This window comes from Ranitomeya variabilis, chromosome 4 (assembly GCF_051348905.1).
Source record: "Ranitomeya variabilis isolate aRanVar5 chromosome 4, aRanVar5.hap1, whole genome shotgun sequence".
Lineage (NCBI taxonomy): Eukaryota > Metazoa > Chordata > Amphibia > Anura > Dendrobatidae > Ranitomeya > Ranitomeya variabilis.
In genome coordinates, this window is record NC_135235.1 from 689,150,547 (window position 1) to 689,170,525 (window position 19,979).

General features: G+C 46.3%; 1 protein-coding gene across 3 annotated transcripts in view; it reads left to right on the forward strand.

Annotated features, from left to right (window-relative positions):
* LOC143767636 (uncharacterized) overlaps nucleotides 1–19,979 on the forward strand; it is a 97,434-nt gene that overhangs the window by 59,918 nt on the left and 17,537 nt on the right. For all 3 annotated transcript variants that reach the window (XM_077256079.1, XM_077256077.1, XM_077256078.1), the window contains exons 8-12: nucleotides 6,935–7,084; nucleotides 7,214–7,393; nucleotides 7,467–7,590; nucleotides 7,666–7,763; nucleotides 7,958–8,048. In XM_077256079.1, coding sequence (XP_077112194.1) covers nucleotides 6,935–7,084; nucleotides 7,214–7,393; nucleotides 7,467–7,590; nucleotides 7,666–7,763; nucleotides 7,958–8,048 — 643 coding nt within the window. The remainder of the gene's footprint in view (nucleotides 1–6,934; nucleotides 7,085–7,213; nucleotides 7,394–7,466; nucleotides 7,591–7,665; nucleotides 7,764–7,957; nucleotides 8,049–19,979) is intronic.

The window sequence follows — 19,979 nt, forward strand, 5'->3', positions numbered from 1 at the left end:
CCCAGGGTCCTGGTCGTCGCAGTAGTGTCCCTTTCCTCCAGGGAAGAGTGATACTACGTTTGGAGGCAAGGAAGGATAACTGCATCCAGGTACCACAAACATGCAACACTTCACACTCCAGGCCACCAGGGGGAGCTTCTGATCCTATTTACTAGGTGACTCCCCATATATAGATAACTGGTAGTCTGTAGGGAAAGTTAGTTCCAGACAGTAGTCTGAGGAGGACAGAGGGTCAACGGAGCTGTGCATGCCCTCAGAGCTGCAGCTCCCAGAAAGAGACATTGAAGGCAGAATTGATTGCAGCGAGTGTGCAGGAGAGGATACCAGAAGGGGACCAGCCCCAAGCAGGCTGCCTCCTTCTGAGGCGCAGAAACACCGGTAGCTGGAACACCGAGGGTGTGAGGACCTCCACGCTTTACATCAGAGACTGGCAGGACATCTAATTGCACGTTACCTGTCCGCACCCACACCCAGGAGGCACGGTGACACCCCACAGAGCCGGGTCATATAAGAGATCTTATAAACAGGCTCAATTCACCAGTCATACGGGTTTTGTCCTATCCGGGGAACACAGCAAGAGAGAGGTAACATCTGTGAGGACCTTATGTGAAGCTTAGCAGTAAGGGACTACACCACTACAGCGCAAAGGAAAGCTTTAATTCTCAACCTGGACAAGGGGACTCTGGACTTGCCTCCAAACCGGCCAGACCCTGCGTGCCCTGTGGTCTGGTGCTCTGGACTGTGGATGCTGAAGTCTTCAGTAAAGGTAAAGAGACTGCAACCTTGTGTCCTCGTTCTTCTCTGCACCACTCACCATTCACCATCTACACACTGGGAAGCCCTGGGGATATACTTCACCTGTGGGAAGGTATACCATCTAGCTGCCATAACATCACCCCAGCAGACCCCTTAAAGCAGCGTCGGTCACCCTGACCGAGTACCACAGGTGGCGTCACGAACATAAACTTTATCCCTTTTAACCCCTTCATGACCCAGCCTATTTTGGCCTTAATGACCTTGCCGTTTTTTGCAATTCTGACCAGTGTCCCTTTATGAGGTAATAACTCAGGAACGCTTCAACGGATCCTTGCGGTTCTGAGATTGTTTTTTCGTGACATATTGGGCTTCATGTTAGTGGTAAATTTAGGTCGATAATTTCTGAGTTTATTTGTGAAAAAAAACGGAAATTTGGCGAAAATTTTGAAAATTTTGCAATTTTCACATTTTTAATTTTTATTCTGTTAAACCAGAGAGTTATGTGACACAAAATAGTTAATAAATAACATTTCCCACATGTCTACTTTACATCAGCACAATTTTGGAAACAAATTTTTTTTTTGCTAGGAAGTTATAAGGGTTAAAATTTGACCAGTGATTTCTCATTTTTACAACAAAATTTACAAAACCATTTTTTTTAGGGACCACCTCACATTTGAAGTCAGTTTGAGGGTTCTATATGGCTGAAAATACCCAAAAGTGACACCATTCTAAAAACTGCACCCCTCAAGGTGCTCACAACCACATTCAAGAAGTTTATTAACCCTTCAGGTGAAAAAATGAACATTTAACTTTTTAGTCACAAAAATGATCTTTTAGCAACAATTTTTTTATTTTCCCAGCGGTAAAAGGAGAAACTGGACCACGGACGTTGTTGTCCAATTTGTCCTGAGTACGCTGATACCTCATATGTGGGGGTAAACCACTGTTTGGGAGAACGGCAGGGCTCGGAAGGGAAGGAGCGCCATTTGACTTTTTGAATGAAAAATTGGCTCCAATCTTTAGCGGACACCATGTCACGTTTGGAGAGCCCCCGTGTGCCTAAACATTGGAGCTCCCCCACAAGTGACCCCATTTTGGAAACTAGACCCCCCAAGGAACTTATCTAGAAGCATAGTGAGCACTTTAAACCCCCAGGTGCTTCACAAATTGATCCGTAAAAATGAAAAAGTACTTTTTTTTCACAAAAAAATTATTTTAGCCTCAATTTTTTCATTTTCACATGGGCAACAGGATAAAATGGATCCTAAATTTTGTTGGGCAATTTCTCCTGAGTACACCAATACCTCACATGTGGGGGTAAACCACTGTTTGGGCACATGGTAAGGCTCGGAAGGGAAGGAGCGCCATTTGACTTTTTGAATGAAAAATTATCTCCATCGTTAGCGGACACCATGTCGCGTTTGGAAAGCCCCTGTGTGCCTAAACATTGGAGCTCCTCCACAAGTGACCCCATTTTGGAAACTAGACCCCCCAAGGAACTCATCTAGAGGCATAGTGAGCACTTTAAACCCCCAGGTGCTTCACAAATTGATTCGCAAATATGAAAAAGTACTTTTTTTTCACACAAAATTTCTTTTAGCCTCAATTCTTTCATTTTCACATGGGCAACGGGATAAAATGGATCCTAAAATTTGTTGGGCAATTTCTCCTGAGTATGCCGATACCTCATATGTGGGGGTAAACCACTGTTTGGGTGCACGGCAAGGCTCGGAAGGGGAGGCGTGCCATTTGACTTTTTGAATGGAAAATTAGCTCCAATCGTTAGCGGACACCATGTCGCGTTTGGAGAGCCCCTGTGTGCCTAAACATTGGAGCTCCCCTACAAGTGACCACATTTTGGAAACTAGACCCCCCAAGGAACTTATCTAGATGCATAGTGAGCACTTATAACCCCCAGGTGCTTCACAGAAGTTTATAACGCAGAGCCGTGAAAATAAAAAAATAATTTTTCTTTCCTCAAAAATGATTTTTAGCCCAGAATTTTTTATTTTCCCAAGGGTAATAGGAGAAATTGGATCCCAAATGTTGTTGTCCAGTTTGTCCTGAGTACGAAGATACCCCATATGTGGGGGTAAACCACTGTTTGGGCGCACGGCAGGGCTCGGAAGGGAAGGCACGCCATTTGGCTTTTTGAATGGAAAATTAGCTCCAATCATTAGCGGACACCATGTAGCGTTTGGAGAGCCCCTGTGTGCCTAAACATTGGAGCTCCCGCACAAGTGACCCCATTTTGGAAACTAGACCTCCCAAGGAACTAATCTAGATGTGTGGTGAGCACTTTGAACCCCCAAGTGCTTCACAGAAGTTTATAACGCAGAGCCGTGAAAATAAAAAATGTGTTTCCTTTCCTCAAAAATATTTTTTTAGCCCAGAATTTTTTTATTTTTGCAAGAGTAACAGGAGAAATTGGACCCCAAAAGTTGTTGTCCAGTTTCTCCTGAGTACGCTGATACCCCATATGTGGGGGTAAACCACTGTTTTGGCACACGTCGGGGTTCGGAAGGGAAGTAGTGACGTTTTGAAATGCAGACTTTGATGGAATGCTCTGCGGGCATCAGGTTGCGTTTGCAGAGCCCCTGATGTGCCTAAACAGTAGGAACTCCCCACAAGTGACTCCATTTTGGAAACTAGACCCCCAAGGGAACTTATCTAGATGTGTGGTGAGCACTTTGAACCCCCAAGTGCTTCACAGAAGTTTATAACGCAGAGCCGTGAAAATAATAAATGTGTTTCCTTTCCTCAAAAATATTTTTTTAGCCCAGAATTTTTTATTTTTTGCAAGAGTAACAGGAGAAATTGGACCCCAAAAGTTGTTGTCCAGTTTCTCCTGAGTACGCTGATACCCCATATGTGGGGGTAAACCACTGTTTGGGCACATGCCGGGGCTCGGAAGGGAAGTAGTGACGTTTTGGAATGCAGACTTTGATGGAATGGTCTGCGGGCATCATGTTACGTTTGCAGAGCCCCTGATATGCCTAAACAGTAGAAACCCCCCACAAGTGACCCCATTTTGGAAACTAGACCCCCCAAGGAACTTATCTAGATGTGTGGTGAGCACGTTCAACCCCCAAGTGCTTCACAGAAGTTTACAACGCAGAGCCGTGAAAATAAAAAATCATTTTTCTTTCCTCAAAAAAGATGTTTTAGCAAGCAATTTTTTATTTTCACAAGGGTAACAGGAGAATTTGGACCCCAATATTTGTTGCCCAGTTTGTTGTGAGTACGCTGATACCCCATATGTGGGGGTAAACCACTGTTTGGGCGCACGTCAGGGCTCGGAAGGGAAGTAGTGACATTTGAAATGCAGACTTTGATGGAATGGTCTGCGGGCGTCACATTGCATTTGCAGAGCCCCTGATGTGCCTAAACAGTAGAAACCCCCCACAAGTGACCCCATTTTGGAAACTAGACCCCCCAAGGAACTTATCTAGATGTGTGGTGAGCACGTTCAACCCCCAAGTGCTTCACAGAAGTTTACAACGCAGAGCCATGAAAATAAAAAATCATTTTTCTTTCCTCAAAAATTATGTTTTAGCAAGTAATTTTTTATTTTTGCAAGGGTAACAGGAGAAATTGGACCCCAACAGTTGTTGCCCAGTTTGTCCTGAGTACGCTGGTACCCCAAATGTGGGGGTAAACCACTGTTTGGGCGCACGTCGGGGCTTGGAAGGGCGGGAGCACCATTTGACTTTTTGAACGCAAGATTGGCTGGAATCAATGGTGGCGCCATGTTGCGTTTGGAGACCCCTGATGTGCCTAAACAGTGTAAACCCCTCAATTCTAACTTCAACACTAACCCCAACACACCCCTAATCCTAATCCCAACTGTAGCCATAACCCTAATCACAACCCTAACCCCAACACACCCCTAACCACAACCCTAACCGCAACACACCCGTAACCCTAATTCCAACCCTAATCCTAACCCTAATCCCAACCGTAACCCTAATCCCAACCCTAACCACAACTGTAACCCCAACACACTCCTAACCCTATCCGTAACCCTAACCACAAGCCTAATCTTAACCCTATTTCAAACCCTAGCCCTAATTCCAACCCTAACTCTAATTCCAACCCTAACCCTAAGGCTATGTGCCCACGTTGCGGATTCGTGTGAGATTTTTCCGCACGATTTTTGAAAAATCTGCAGGTAAAAGGCACTGCGTTTTACCTGCGGATTTACAGCAGATTTCCAGTGTTTTTTTGTGCGGATTTCACCTGCGGATTCCTATTGAGGAACAGGTGTAAAACGCTGCGGAATCCGCACAAAGAATTGACATGCTGCGGAAAATACAACGCAGCGTTTCTGCACGGAATTTTCCGCACCATGGGCACAGCGGATTTGGTTTTCCTTAGGTGTACATGGTACTGTAAACCTGATGGAAAACTGCTTCGAATTCACAGCGGCCAATCCGCTGCGGATCCGCTGCCGATCCGTGGCCGATCCGCTGCCGATCCGCTACCGATCCGCGGCCAATCCGCTGCGGATACGCTGCCAATCCGCTGCGGATCCGCGGCCAATCCGCTGCCGATCCGCTGCCGATCCGTGGCCGATCCGTGGCCGATCCGCTACCGATCCGCGGCCAATCCGCTGCGGATACGCTGCCAATCCGCTGCCAATCCGCTGCGGATCCGCGGCCGATCCGCTGCGGATCCGCGGCCGATCCGCTGCGGATCCGCGGCCGATCCGCTGCGGATCCGCGGCCGATCCACTGCGGATCCGCGGCCGATCCGCTCTGTGTGCACATGCCATAACCCTACCCGTAACCCTAACCCTACCCCTAACCCTACCCCTAGTTCTAACCCTAGTTCTAACCCTAGTTCTAACCCTAACCCTAGTGGAAAAAAAAAAAAAAAATATATATTTATTTTATTATTGTCCCTATGGGGGTGATAAAGGGGGGGGGTTATTTATTATTTTTTTTATTTTGATCGCTGTGATAGAACCTACCACAGCGATCAAAATGTACCTGTAAGGAATCTGCCGACTGGCAGATTCGGCGGGCGCACTGAGCATGCGCCCGCCATTTTCCATGATGGCGGCGCCCAGCGAGGAGACGGCCGGACACCGGGAGGATCGGTAAGTATGAAGGGGTGGTGGGGGGGTGGATCGGAGCACAGGGGGGGGGGATCTGAGCAAGGAGGGAGCGGACAGGAGGACGGGGGAGCCGGCAGGCGGACGGAGGGGACCGGAGGACTAACGGAGGGCTGGGGGGGCGATCGGTGGGTGTGGGGGGGGTGACTTTAGTATTTCCAGCCATGGCCGATGATATTGCAGCATCGGCCATGGCTGGATTGTAATATTTCACCAGTTTTTTAGGTGAAATATTACAAATCGCTCTGATTGGCAGTTTCACTTTCAACAGCCAATCAGAGCGATCGTAGCCACGGGGGGGTGAAGCCACCCCCCCTGGGCTGAAGCACCACTCCCCCTGTCTCTGCAGATCGGGTAAAATGGGAGTTAACCCCTTCACCCGATCTGCAGGGACGCGATCCCTCCATGACGCATACGCTGCGTCACAGGTCGGGAAGGCACAGACTTTCATGACGCAGCGTATGCGTCAAAGGTCGGGAAGGGGTTAAAGACCTTCCCCTTTTACACGGACGTTCCAGGGCCACGGACCGGGTCAGCCACCATGACATCCCCCTGTGAAGACTGGACCCGGTACCGAGTACCCCCTTACCCTGACGGGGCGCTCCAATTGCTAATGCCGATTCCAGTGTCAGTAAATGAGAGGAGAATTAGCGTTCTGGAAGATGAGTCTGAGAAACGTATTCAGCTGCCGACTCCGAGGAAGAAACTGCTTGTTGTCTGTGGCCTAAAACATATAGGTTTTACTAGTGGATGTAAAGAAGAAAATTTTATACGGTAAAATAGTAAAAAATACGACTGCTGTTTGGGTCCTAACCAGTATCTGTATTTCTTGCTCTGTCCCAACGATCTTGTGATTCTTACAGCCAACATAGCCAGTAAATGGGAGCATACAGGTGATGTCTTAGTTAGCAATTCAACTTATGTCCCAGTCCATACAAGACTAGAGAATACAACATCTACACATTCTATCTCCTGATTTGTTTCCCCTTATTGTCTACAGTAATTGTATTATTACACAGGATTTTCTATGATACATGGGCTCATCTTCTTCCTATTCAGATCCCTACAATATCAGATCCTCTCAGTGACGATCTTCTGTATAAGAGAATTTTCCTGATTTACCCATCAAAGATGGACATGGACAGAGACAAGATGGCAGAGAGGATATTACACCTCACCCTAGAGATCCTCTTCTGGCTTACTGGAGAGGTGAGAGATTCTGATGATGTCACATTACATCATTCTTATCTATGGGAATAACAGATGGACAGAACTGGAGAGGTGAGGACTCTGGAAATGTCTGTAGTAAGATTTATTAATGTGTCTCTCCATAACCAGGATTACACAGTAGTGAAGAAGACCTCTAGTGAGCGCTCTCAGAACCCTGTGTCTGAGGGATGGGGAAGACCCTTGAGCCCAATCACGGGGCCTCAACCTCACCCCCTGATGCATGAGGGCATCAATGACCAGAAGATCCTAGAACTCACCTACAAGATAATTGAGCTGCTGCCTGGAGAGGTGAGAATGCTGGGACATTATACAGTAAAACTATGAAGGGATCGGGGGATGACTGTATCATTGTATGTATCAGGTTCCTATAAGATGTCAGGATGTCGCCATTTATTTCTCCATGGAGGAGTGGGAGTATTTAGAAGGACACAAAGAACTGTACCAGGATGTCATAATGGAGGTTTACCAGCCCCTCACATCACCAGGTAATAGGACTAAACATACTGTCTATAATTATGTGTGTAAAGAATGAGTTCAATCCCAATATGTGTTTCTTCCAGATCTGTCTAGTAAGAGGACCACACCAGGGAGATGTCCCCGTCCCCTTCTTCCACAGCACTGTAAACCAGAAGATCCCAATGTTCCTCAGGATCATCAGGTAGATGGAGAGAAGGTGTCCTGAGATCTCCCCTATATGTAGATGGCTGTGAAGGTCTTTGCTCAGTCATGTTTTATTCACCAGTATTATATGTTTCATACTTGTGTTATGAGATCGGTGGAGATGGCAGGCTTAGAGCTGATCATAGATGTGACTTCTCTATCAGTCTGTGACTTTTACAATATTTGTTTCAGGGTGAAGATGTGACCCATATTAATACTAAAGAGACATATGTGAGGGGAGATGAGTGGTGTAAAGAGGAGATTCCTACATATGACTACCCAGGTGAGTAGTAACCACTAAATGCAGAGAAGTCACAGACTCTTCTCAGTCACCGGCTGTGGCTGCTTTATCGGTGGTGGAGTCCGGCCGTTTCACAATTGTGTGATCACCATTTTGCCACTAGACCACAACATTCTCCTCAAACCAAAACTGTTCAAATGACTTTGGGCATTAAAAGCCCTTTTCTGTAGAACGTATAGCCTGGAGAATCCACCTACCCCCTGAAATTAGGGGACGCTGACAGTAACCTGCCCAGATCTGTAAACTACAAAGGTAAATAACATCATACGGAGAATGTGCTGACAAGTTAGAAAATCACTTGAAGAAAACTATTATGATGGGCCTGTAAGAGAAAGGGGTTGGTGATGATGCTGTTGGCTTCCTAGATCTCTGCTATCCTATTGGAAGACTCTACCTTCTTTCCCTTCTGTGCTGCTGAATGTGGTCATATTGTCCATACAAGACCAGGTCCAGTCTTTCTGGCTAAACTTTGCTTTTATGATCGACAACATTAGGCTATGTGCACACGATGTGTTTTCGCAGAATTTTTATACGCGCGTAAATGGTCCAAAAACGCAATGGCATACTTATGCAAGGTAATGCAATGACAATCCTGAAGTGTTGTGCACATGATCAGTAAATATTTGTCCGTATTTGCAGCATTTTATTTTCTGCAGCATGTCAATTCTTTTTGCGTTTCAATTGAAGTCAATGAGTCAAAAACACTGCAAAGTCAGTCAAATCTGCAGCAAAAATGCACGTGTAAAAAGGTTTATGTATTTGCTGCCAAAAACGCTGCAAATTGTCAAAGGAAACGATGTTAGAAGGAGGAAGAATGTGTGTGTGGGTGGAGAATGTATGTGTGTGTGGGCGGAGAATGTGTGTGTATTTGTGCGGAGAATGTGTGGGAACGGAGAATGTGTTTCTGTGTCTGTCTGCGGGTGTCTGCATCTGTCTGCGTCTGTTTGCGGGTGTCTGACCATGCGACGAACAGCCCATAGTGATTGTACTTAGGCGTCGTCTGATGGGACTACTACTCCCATCCGGCTAAGTCTGCTGTCACATATAACAGAAAGAGCATGAGCCGATGATGGGAGAATAGTCTCATCATCCGGTACCTGTGTTCCATTGTAAAAAAAAAATCTAAATATTTACATACTGTACATATTCACATACAAAATACATACTCACCGAACGCCTAATTCCTGATGCCCGCGTTACGGCACCACTGCGTGAGAACTTTCCCATGCAGCAGTAGTGCCTTAAGTGAGAGCGCCAGAGCTGATCAGCTGATGAACTCCGGTGAACTCTCACAGCGATTACCTCCTGGCATTGTATCGCCGGCGGCCGGGTATAGCGGTCACCTCTCCCAATGTGACTGTTCTACAGGTGATATCGCCGTGGGACACTCGGTATTAAATGGACTTCGGCGAAAAGGTGATTTATATGTTGGTTTATAATTTTTTTCTTTATCATCCAAGTAGAAATCCAGTTCAAATAGGTCCATTTTTTTAAAAATTATTTCATTGAAATTTTTATTGAAGGAAAAATTTTCCATTAGAAATCTTCACGCATTATAAAAAAAGTCACAACCCCCATGTGTGAATAGTAGTATGGGCAGACTTGTTTCGAACAATAGTTCTTAGTCCTGGCTGACAACTGTTCATTACTGAACCTCGGGCTTGTTATTGCATATATAAGATGGCATAGAGTATGCTTACATCAGCAGCGTGGACTCTGGTGCTTGGCGGTGGAGAAGATGTCGGTGACCGCAGATGCCCGAAAACGTCCAGGGCCAGTGAAGGGGAGCGCGCTCCGGAAGTGAGCCCAGCGCCCACCGGAAGTAGAATGCCAGATGCGTGCAGGGTCTGAGGTGACCTGTGTGTGTTTACCGGAAGTGCAGGTAGTGCGTGCAGGGTTGTGGGTGTGGGCATGTGCCCCTAGGAACGAGCAGGCTGTGTAAAGTCAGGTGCACTGGAAAGGTATCTAGTGCACACCTGGAGTAATAGGCCAGTTGCGCATGGGGTCTAATCAAGGGGTGGCAGCCTTCCTGATTCAGTGATGTCTAGGATATTTAGAGAGGCTGCAGCCATGGACACTTTTCCTATCACCACGACAGCACCCCACGAGAGGGGATCTGTTATGGACTGGTAATTTAGGAGCGACATGCGACTAGCTCTGAGCAGGTGGTAACTATACAGACCGCAGTTCCTGATCTTAACAAAACACTAGAAGTAGCCGTGGAATGTTCCTGTCACTCCCTGGACACCTCGTCACAGCCGGAGAACTAGCTACCCCTAAAGGTAGAAACAGGAAAGCTATCTTGCCTCAGAGAAAATCCCCAAAGGATAGGATAGCTCCCCACAAATATTGACTGTGAGAGGAGAAGGAAATGACATACGTAGTATGAAACAAGATTTAGCAAAGGAGGCCACTTCTAGCTATATACATAGTAAGGAAAGAACACTGTGCGGTCAGTAATAAAAACTAGAAAAAGTCCACCGCAGAGATATACAAAAATCTCCACACCTGACTAAAGGTGTGGAGGGCAAAATCTGCAGCCCAGAGCTTCCAGCTTAGCTAAATAGATCCATACTGATAAGCTGGACAAATGAGCAAAACATAGAATGTGCTGAACAATAAAGTCCACAACAAATGGACTGCAAAAGGACAAGCAAGGACTTATCTTTGCTGAACTGGACAGAGTGTCAGGGAAATCCAAAAGAGCAGTGACTCCAAGCAGGAACAATTGACAACTGGCATTGATTGAGGGCTAAGGCCAGACTAAAATAGCCGAGCCAGAAAGACGATCAGTGGAAGCACCTGCTAATGCTAAATCCAAGAAGCAGCTATACCACTCAAAACCACAGGAGGGAGCCCGAGAGCAGAATTCACAACAGTACCCCCCCTTGAGGAGGGGTCACCGAACCCTCACCAGAGCCCCCAGGCCGATCAGGACGAGCCAAGTGAAAAGCACAAACCAAATCGGCAGCATGGACATCGGAGGCAACCACCCAAGAATTATCCTCCTGGCCATAACCCTTCCACTTAACAAGATACTGAAGCCTCCGCCTCAAAAAACGAGAATCCAAAATTTTCTCAACCACATATTCCAACTCCCCCTCAACTAACACCGGGGCAGGAGGATCAACAGAGGGAACAACGGGCACCACATATCTCCGCAACAAAGATCTATGGAAAACATTGTGGATGGCAAAAGAGGCTGGAAGGGCCAAACGAAAAGACACTGGATTGATAATCTCAGAGATCTTATAAGGACCAATAAACCGAGGCTTGAACTTAGGGGAAGAAACCTTCATAGGAACAAGACGAGAAGATAACCAGACTAAATCCCCCACACGAAGCCGAGGACCAACACACCGACGGCGGTTAGCAAAACGCTGAGCCTTTTCCTGAGACAACGTCAAATTGTCTACCACATGAGTCCAAATCTGCTGTAACCTGTCCATCACAGAATCTACACCAGGACAATCAGAAGGCTCAACCTGCCCTGAAGAAAAACGAGGATGGAAACCAAAATTACAAAAAAAAGGCGAAACCAAAGTAGCCGAACTGGCCCGATTATTAAGGGCAAACTCAGCCAACGGCAAGAAAGCCACCCAATCATCCTGATCAGCAGACACAAAGCATCTCAAATAGGTTTCCAAGGTTTGATTAGTTCGCTCAGTTTGGCCATTTGTCTGAGGATGGAACGCCAAAGAAAAAGACAAATTAATGCCCATCCTAGCACAAAAGGCCCACCAAAACCTGGAAACAAACTTGGAACCTCTGTCAGACACAATATTTTCCGGAATGCCATGCAAACGAACCACATGCTGAAAAAACAATGGAACCAAATCAGAGGAGGAAGGCAATTTAGGCAAAGGTACCAAATGGACCATTTTAGAGAACCGGTCACAAACCACCCAGATAACAGACATCCTCTGGGACACAGGAAGATCCGAAATAAAATCCATGGAAATATGCGTCCAGGGCCTCTCAGGGACAGGCAAAGGCAAAAGCAACCCACTAGCGCGGGAACAGCAAGGCTTAGCCCAGGCACAAGTCCCACAGGACTGCACAAAAGAACGCACATCCCGCGACAAGGAAGGCCACCAAAAGGACCTAGCCACCAAATCTCTGGTACCAAAAATCCCAGGATGACCGGCCAACACCGAACAATGGACCACAGAAATTACCTTACTTGTCCATCTATCAGGAACAAACAGCTTCCCCACAGGACAGCGGTCAGGTTTATCAGCCTGAAATTCCTGAAGCACCCGCCGTAAATCAGGGGAGATGGCAGAAAGAATCACCCCTTCTTTAAGAATGCCAACCGGCTCAAGAACTCCAGGAGAATCAGGCAAAAAACTCCTAGAGAGGGCATCCGCTTTAACATTCTTAGATCCCGGAAGATATGAAACCACAAAATTGAAACGGGAGAAAAACAGGGACCATCGAGCCTGTCTAGGGTTCAGCCGCTTGGCCGACTCGAGGTAAATCAGATTCTTATGATCGGTCAAGACCACAATACAGTGCTTGGCCCCCTCAAGCCAATGTCGCCACTCCTCAAATGCCCACTTCATAGCCAACAACTCCCGATTGCCGACATCATAATTACGTTCCGCAGGCGAAAACTTTCGGGAAAAGAAGGCACATGGTTTCATCAAGGAACCATCAGAATTCCTCTGTGACAAAACGGCCCCTGCCCCAATCTCAGAAGCGTCAACCTCAACCTGAAAAGGAAGAGACACATCCGGTTGACGCAAGACAGAGGCAGAAGTAAATCGGCGCTTAAGCTCCTGAAAGGCCTCAACAGCCTCAGAGGACCAATTTGTCACATCAGCGCCTTTCTTCGTCAAATCGGTCAGGGGCTTAACCACACTAGAGAAGTTGGCAATGAAACGGCGATAAAAATTAGCAAAGCCCAAAAATTTCTGAAGGCTCTTTACAGATGTGGGTTGAATCCAGTCATGAATGGCTTGGACCTTAACAGGATCCATTTCTATAGACGAAGGAGAAAAAATAAACCCCAAAAAAGAGACCTTCTGAACTCCAAATAGGCACTTAGACCCCTTCACAAATAGAGCATTATCACGAAGGATCTGGAATACCATCCTGACCTACTTCACATGAGACTCCCAATCATTGGAAAAAATCAAAATATCATCCAAATACACAATCAAGAATTTATCAAGATAATTGCGTAAAATGTCATGCATGAAGGACTGAAATACAGAAGGAGCATTAGAAAGCCCAAAAGGCATCACCAGGTATTCAAAATGGCCTTCGGGCGTATTAAATGCAGTTTTCCATTCATCACCCTGTTTAATACGAACAAGATTATATGCCCCTCGAAGGTCAATCTTGGTAAACCAACTAGCCCCCTTAATCCGAGCAAACAAATCAGAGAGCAAAGGTAAAGGCTATTGGAATTTGACCGTGATCTTATTAAGAAGGCGATAATCAATACAGGGTCTCAAGGAGCCATCCTTCTTGGCAACAAAAAAGAATCCCGCTCCCAATGGTGACGAAGACGGCCGAATACGCCCCTTCTCCAAGGACTCCTTAACATAGCTCCGCATAGCGGTATGTTCTGGCACAGACAGGTTGAAAAGTCGGCCCTTAGGGAACTTAGAGCCTGGAATCAAGTCAATAGCACAATCACAGTCCCTATGTGGAGGAAGGGAACTGGACTTGGGCTCATCGAATACATCCTGGAAATCTGACAAAAATTCAGGAACATCAGAAGAGGGGGAAGAGGAAATTGACATTAAAGGAACGTCCCTATGTACCCCTTGACAACCCCAACTAGTCACAGACATCGATTTCCAATCCAACACTGGATTGTGTACTTGTAACCATGGAAAACCCAGTACAACAACATCATGTAAATTATGCAACACCAGAAAACGACAATCTTCCTGATGTGCTGGAGCCATGCACATAGTCAACTGAGTCCAATACTGAGGTTTATTCTTGGCCAACGGTGTAGCATCAATACCCCTCAAAGGAATAGGGCTCTGCAAAGGTTGCAAAGAAAAACCACAGCGCCTGGCAAATTCTAAGTCCATTAAGTTCAGGGCAGCGCCTGAATCCACAAATGCCATGACAGAGAAAGATGACAATGAGCAAATCAGGGTCACAGACAGGAGAAACTTAGGCTGTACAGTACTAATGGTAACAGATCTAGCGACCCTCTTAATACGCTTAGGGCAATCAGAGATAGTATGAGCTGAATCACCACAGTAAAAACACAGCCCATTCTGACGTCTGTATCCCCTCTGTTCCGCTCTAGTCACAATCCTATCACATTGCATAGGCTCAGGACTCCGCTCAGAGGATGCTGCCATATGGTGCACCACTTTGCGCTCACGCAGGCGCCGATCGATCTGAATGGCTAGAGACATAGATTCGCTCAGACTAACAGGCGTGGGGAACCCCACCATAACATCTTTAAGGGCTTCAGAAAGACCCTTTCTGAAAATTGCTGCCAGAGCATCCTCATTCCATTTAGTGAGCACAGACCATTTTCTAAATTTCTGGCAGTATAATTCTGCCGCTTCCTGACCCTGGCACAGAGCCAACAAGGTTTCTTCCGCATGATCCACAGAGTTAGGTTCGTCATACAATAATCCGAGCGATTGAAAAAATGCATCTACATTAAGCAATGCCAGATCCCCTGATTCAAGGGAGAATGCCCAGTCCTGAGGGTCACCACGCAGCAGAGAAATAACTATTTTAACTTGCTGAGTGGGGTCACCAGAGGAACGGGGTTTCAGAGCAAAAAACAATTTGCAGTTATTTTTAAAGTTCAAAAACTTAGATCTATCCCCGTAAAACAAATCTGGAGTAGGAATTCTAGGCTCTAAGGCTGGAGTCTGAACAACATAATCTTGGATACTCTGAACTATTGCAGCAAGCTGATCCACACGAGAAAACAAACCCTGAACATCCATGTCCACGCCCAAATCCACCCAGAGATTAAGAGGAAGGAAAAAGACAAAACAGACTAAAGAAAAAAAAAAATGGCTCAGAACTCTTTTTCTTTTCCTTCTTTTGAGATGCATTCAACTCCTTTTTGGCCAGTTGTACTGTTATGGACTGGTAATTTAGGAGCAACATGCGACTAGCTCTGAGCAGGTGGTAACTATACAGACCGCAGTTCCTGATCTTAACACAACACTAGAAGTAGCCGTGGAATGTTCCTGTCACTCCCTGGACACCTCGTCACAGCCGGAGAACTAGCTACCCCTAAAGGTAGAAACAGGAAAGCTATCTTGCCTCAGAGAAAATCCCCAAAGGATAGGATAGCTCCCCACAAATATTGACTGTGAGAGGAGAAGGAAATGACATACGTAGTATGAAACAAGATTTAGCAAAGGAGGCCACTTCTAGCTATATACATAGTAAGGAAAGAACACTGTGCGGTCAGTAATAAAAACTAGAAAAAGTCCACCGCAGAGATATGCAGAAATCTCCACACCTGACTAAAGGTGTGGAGGGCAAAATCTGCAGCCCAGAGCTTCCAGCTTGGCTAAATAGATCCATACTGATAAGCTGGACAAATGAGCAAAACATAGAATGTGCTGAACAATAAAGTCCACAACAAATGGACTGCAAAAGGACAAGCAAGGACTTATCTTTGCTGAACTGGACAGAGTGTCAGGGAAATCCAAAAGAGCAGTGACTCCAAGCAGGAACAATTGACAACTGGCATTGATTGAGGGCTAAGGCCAGACTAAAATAGCCGAGCCAGAAAGACGATCAGTGGAAGCAGCTGCTAATGCTAAATCCAAGAAGCAGCTATACCACTCAAAACCACAGGCGGGAGCCCAAGAGCAGAATTCACAACAGGGATCCACCCACCATCCGGACAGGAACCTACAGTTTAAAATGGGGCGGTCCCCCTCGCCCTCCAGTTTAGGTTCCTGTCCAGATGGCGGGAGCCTGCAGGTCAACTCACCCGGGTCCACCAAGCCTCTGCGTGGTTTCTGGAGAGAACGGCAGAATCGGGGGCACTGGAAGCAGCGTCGGGGGTGTACTGCTCGCAGACCCCCCCTCGTCTGACTGGAGTGAATGCGTTCCCAGGGGCCGGGGAATGCCACCCTGGGTCGCAGACGCGCGACGCTTCTGAGCAGATGTCGGCGCTTGTGACCCGGAAGTAGTTATTCTACTTCCGGGGGAGGTCGGGAGGAGGAGCGCGGCAAATACAAAATGCAGAGTGTGCGTGGCAACATGTCCTCGATTGGGGACGCCGAGCACTTGCAGCTGACAGAGCAACAAAGGAAAAGCAGCAGTCGGTCACAAAGCAGTGACGTGGTACGTGGGCAGCAGGAGTCTGGCAACCCGACGTCAGATGGCACCTCACCTCTTCAGAGACCGGTACTCCTTTATCAGCAGTGGGTGAGTGTTTAATTCCAGCCCAGTACCTGATTATGTTTTGTGCTATGCTTTGTTTATAGGGTAAAAAGGTTACAAAGTCAAAGCATAAACAGTGTGCTTTGTGCACGGAACCATTGCCAGACAGTTATATAAAGAAACTGTGTCAGGCTTGTATCTGCCGTACTCTGGAAGAAGAAGCCCCTCTCCATACATCGAATTTGAGGGAGGTCATTAGAGAAGAAATAAGATGTTCCCTTAAATCAAAACGGCATGAAAAAATCAGGATGGATGTGATGTCTGATTCAAGTCCTTCCCAACAGGAAGGAGAATGTTCAGAGAGTTCCTCGCCATCCTCCTCGGAGGAGGGAAGGCTTTGTTTTTCTATGGAAAATTTGGAAACCGTAGTCAAAGCAGTTCGGGCAACTATGGGTGTTACAGAAAATAAGGAAGCTAGGTCTACCCAGGACATTTTGTTTGCCGGACTGTGCCAAAGAAATTGTAAAACATTCCCGGTGGTGGAAACAATCAAAGATCTGGTCAGACGGGAGTGGGATAAGCAGGATAAAGGGTTCTTATCATCCGCTGCAAAGAGAAGATACCGCTTTGATGATGACCTCTTATCTCAATGGATAAAGATCCCTAAGGTAGACGCAGCAGTGGCTTCCACCTAAAAATCAGCCTCGTTACCACTGGAAGATGTGGGTCTCTTTAAAGATCCGTCAGATTGAAAGGCGGACATGTTCCTGAAAAAAGTGTGGGAATCGTCTTCGGGAGCCTTCAAACCCGCGATCGCTGGTACCTGTACTGCCAGATCCGTTATGGTCTGGGTAACTCAGGAGGAGCAACTTAAGCGAAAGTTCCTAGAGAAAAGTTGTTGGATTCCTTGTCCCAGATCCGAGAGGGAGTAGCCTATTTGGCGGATGCTTCAATAGACTCTTTTAAATTAGTGGCAAGATCAGCTGGTCTTTCAAATGCGGCCCGGCGGGCACTTTGGCTTAAGACCTGGAAGGGAGATGCTCAGGCTAGAGCCAAGTTGTGCATCATTCCATGTAGGGGTGAGCACCTATTTGGCCCGGTGCTGGATGATATCCTTGCAAAGGCAGAGGATAGGAAGAAGGGATTTCCTAAAGTGTTTAATCCCACTTTTAGGAACGCCTTTCAGAAGATTTCAATCGGACCAGCAAGGATATAGTCACGATAGGGAACCGGTGGAGCAAAAGAAGAAAGGTGGATACTATGGAAACCCCTCATCTTCTTCAAGATGTAGACTCAACAATAGATAGAGATCTACCAGTGGGGGGTAGATTGAAATTTTTCCTCAATAAATGGATTAAAATAACTTCTAGTAAATGGATATTGGGGGTAGTTGCGTCATGGTTGAGATTGGAATTTCTGAAGATTCCCCCGGATCATTTTGTATTAACTTCGCTTGTTTCTCCAGCTCAACAACAGGCCCTAGAAGTAGAGATTCAACAGTTACTTATGAAGTGGGTTATTGAAGAGGTTCCAAAACACCAGGAGAAGACAGGATTTTATTCTCCGCTATTTTTGATTTCCAAACCCGATGGGTCCTTTAGGACTATCATAAATTTGCGTAAATTAAATAAATTTCTTCAATATCGCGCTTTTAAGATGGAATCCATTAAATCAACAACTAAACTTTTGTTTCCCAGGTGCTACATGTCGGTACTGGATCTAAAAGATGCATACTGTTGTGAATTCCGTTCTCAAACTCCCTCCTGTGGTCATGAATGGTACTTCGGCGAGTTCTGTCCGTGGACTCCCTCTGGTAGCTGTGAGTGGAACTGCTGGTTCTGAGGTTGCCTCCTCAGCTGCCCTCGTTTGCGGCTAGGCTGGCTTCTCTATTTAACTCCACTCAGATCGTTACTCCATGCCAGCTGTCAATGTATTAGTACTGGTTCAGATCTCTCTCTGATCTTTCTGATTACCTGTCTACTCCAGCAAAAGCTAAGTCCCTGCTAGTTCATTTGTTGTTCATTTTGTACTGAATATGTTTCTTAGTGCTTGCTAAGTTCTAGTCCAGCTTGCTAACATGATATTGCCTTGCTAGCTGGAAGCTCTGGGTTGCAGAGTGGCACGTCCGCACCGTGAGTCGGTGCGGGGGTCTTTTTGCACACTCTGCGTGGCTTTTTGTAGTTTTTTGTGCTGACCGCATAGATCCCTTTCCTATCCTCAGTCTATCTAGTAAGTCTGGCCTCCTTTGCTGAAACCTGATTCATCCCTGTGTTTGTGACTTTCCTCTTAACTCACGGTTAATATATGTGGGGGGCTGCCTATACCTTTGGGGAAATTTCTCTGAGGCAAGGTAAGGCTTATTTTCCTATCTTTAGGGGTAGTTGGCTCTTAGGCTGTGAAGAGGCATCTAGGGAGAGTTAGGTACGCTCCACAGCTATTTCTAGTGTGTGTGTTATAGGATCAGGATTGCGGTCAGCAGAGTTCCCACTTCCCAGAGCTTGTCCTGTCTTTTAGTTTAACCATCAGGTCATTCCAGGTGCACCTAACCACCAGGTCCATAACAGCATACAACCATCTGCCAGTTTTCAAAGATCACCAACAGTTCCTCAGGATGGCAGTGCGGATAAACCATCAGGTTAGGCATTTTCAATTTCTGGCCATTCCCTTCGGCCTATCCATGCCACCTAGGATATTTACTAAAATTATTTCAGAAGTAGTGGCCCATGTAAGGGAGAAGGATACCCTTGTGATACCCTATTTAGATGATTTTTTGATAATCTGAAATTCGATTTGCCAATGTAAGGCCCGAGTAAACGCCATAATATCGTCCTTACAGGAGCTCGGTTGGATGATCAACTTAGAAAAATCAAGACTAGAACCTGCCAGGTGTCAGATTTTTCTAGGGATTCTTCTAAATTCAGAAGATCAATCATCTTTTCTACCAAAGGAAAAAAAGCAGAAGATTATTCGCAAAGTTACGGCTGTAAGAAAGGATCTGAATTTAAAATTGAGAGACGCAATGTCCCTGCTAGGGTCACTGACAGCGTGTATACCAGCCATGAGATGGGCTCAAGCTCATACTCGTATGCTACAGTTCGAAATCCTCCAGGCAGAAAAAGAACTTCAGGGTTCTCTAAATGGGAAACTCAGGCTATCACCAGCCACTCTTCACGATCTAAAATGGTGGCTCAGTCTGCTTCATGTGTCAAGAGGAGTTCAGGGGAGCATCACACCAGACAGGATAGTTACAACCGATGCCAGTCCATTTGTTTGGGGAGCCCACATGGGGGAGGTTCTGACCCAAGGGCGGTGGTCGGGTCTTGAGTCCCAAAGCTCGTCAAATTTAAAAGAACTCTCGGCAGTCAAACATGCTCTCCTTCACTTGCTACCATACCTGAAGAGTTCGCATGTACGGGTACAGACCGACAATATGACTGTAGTAGCCTACCTCAACCATCAAGGAGGGACAAGATCACAATCTCTGATGTCCACAACAGCACAGATACTGTCCTTGGCTGAGAGTCACATTCATTCCCTATCGGCAATTCACATAAAAGGAGAGCTCAATATGGA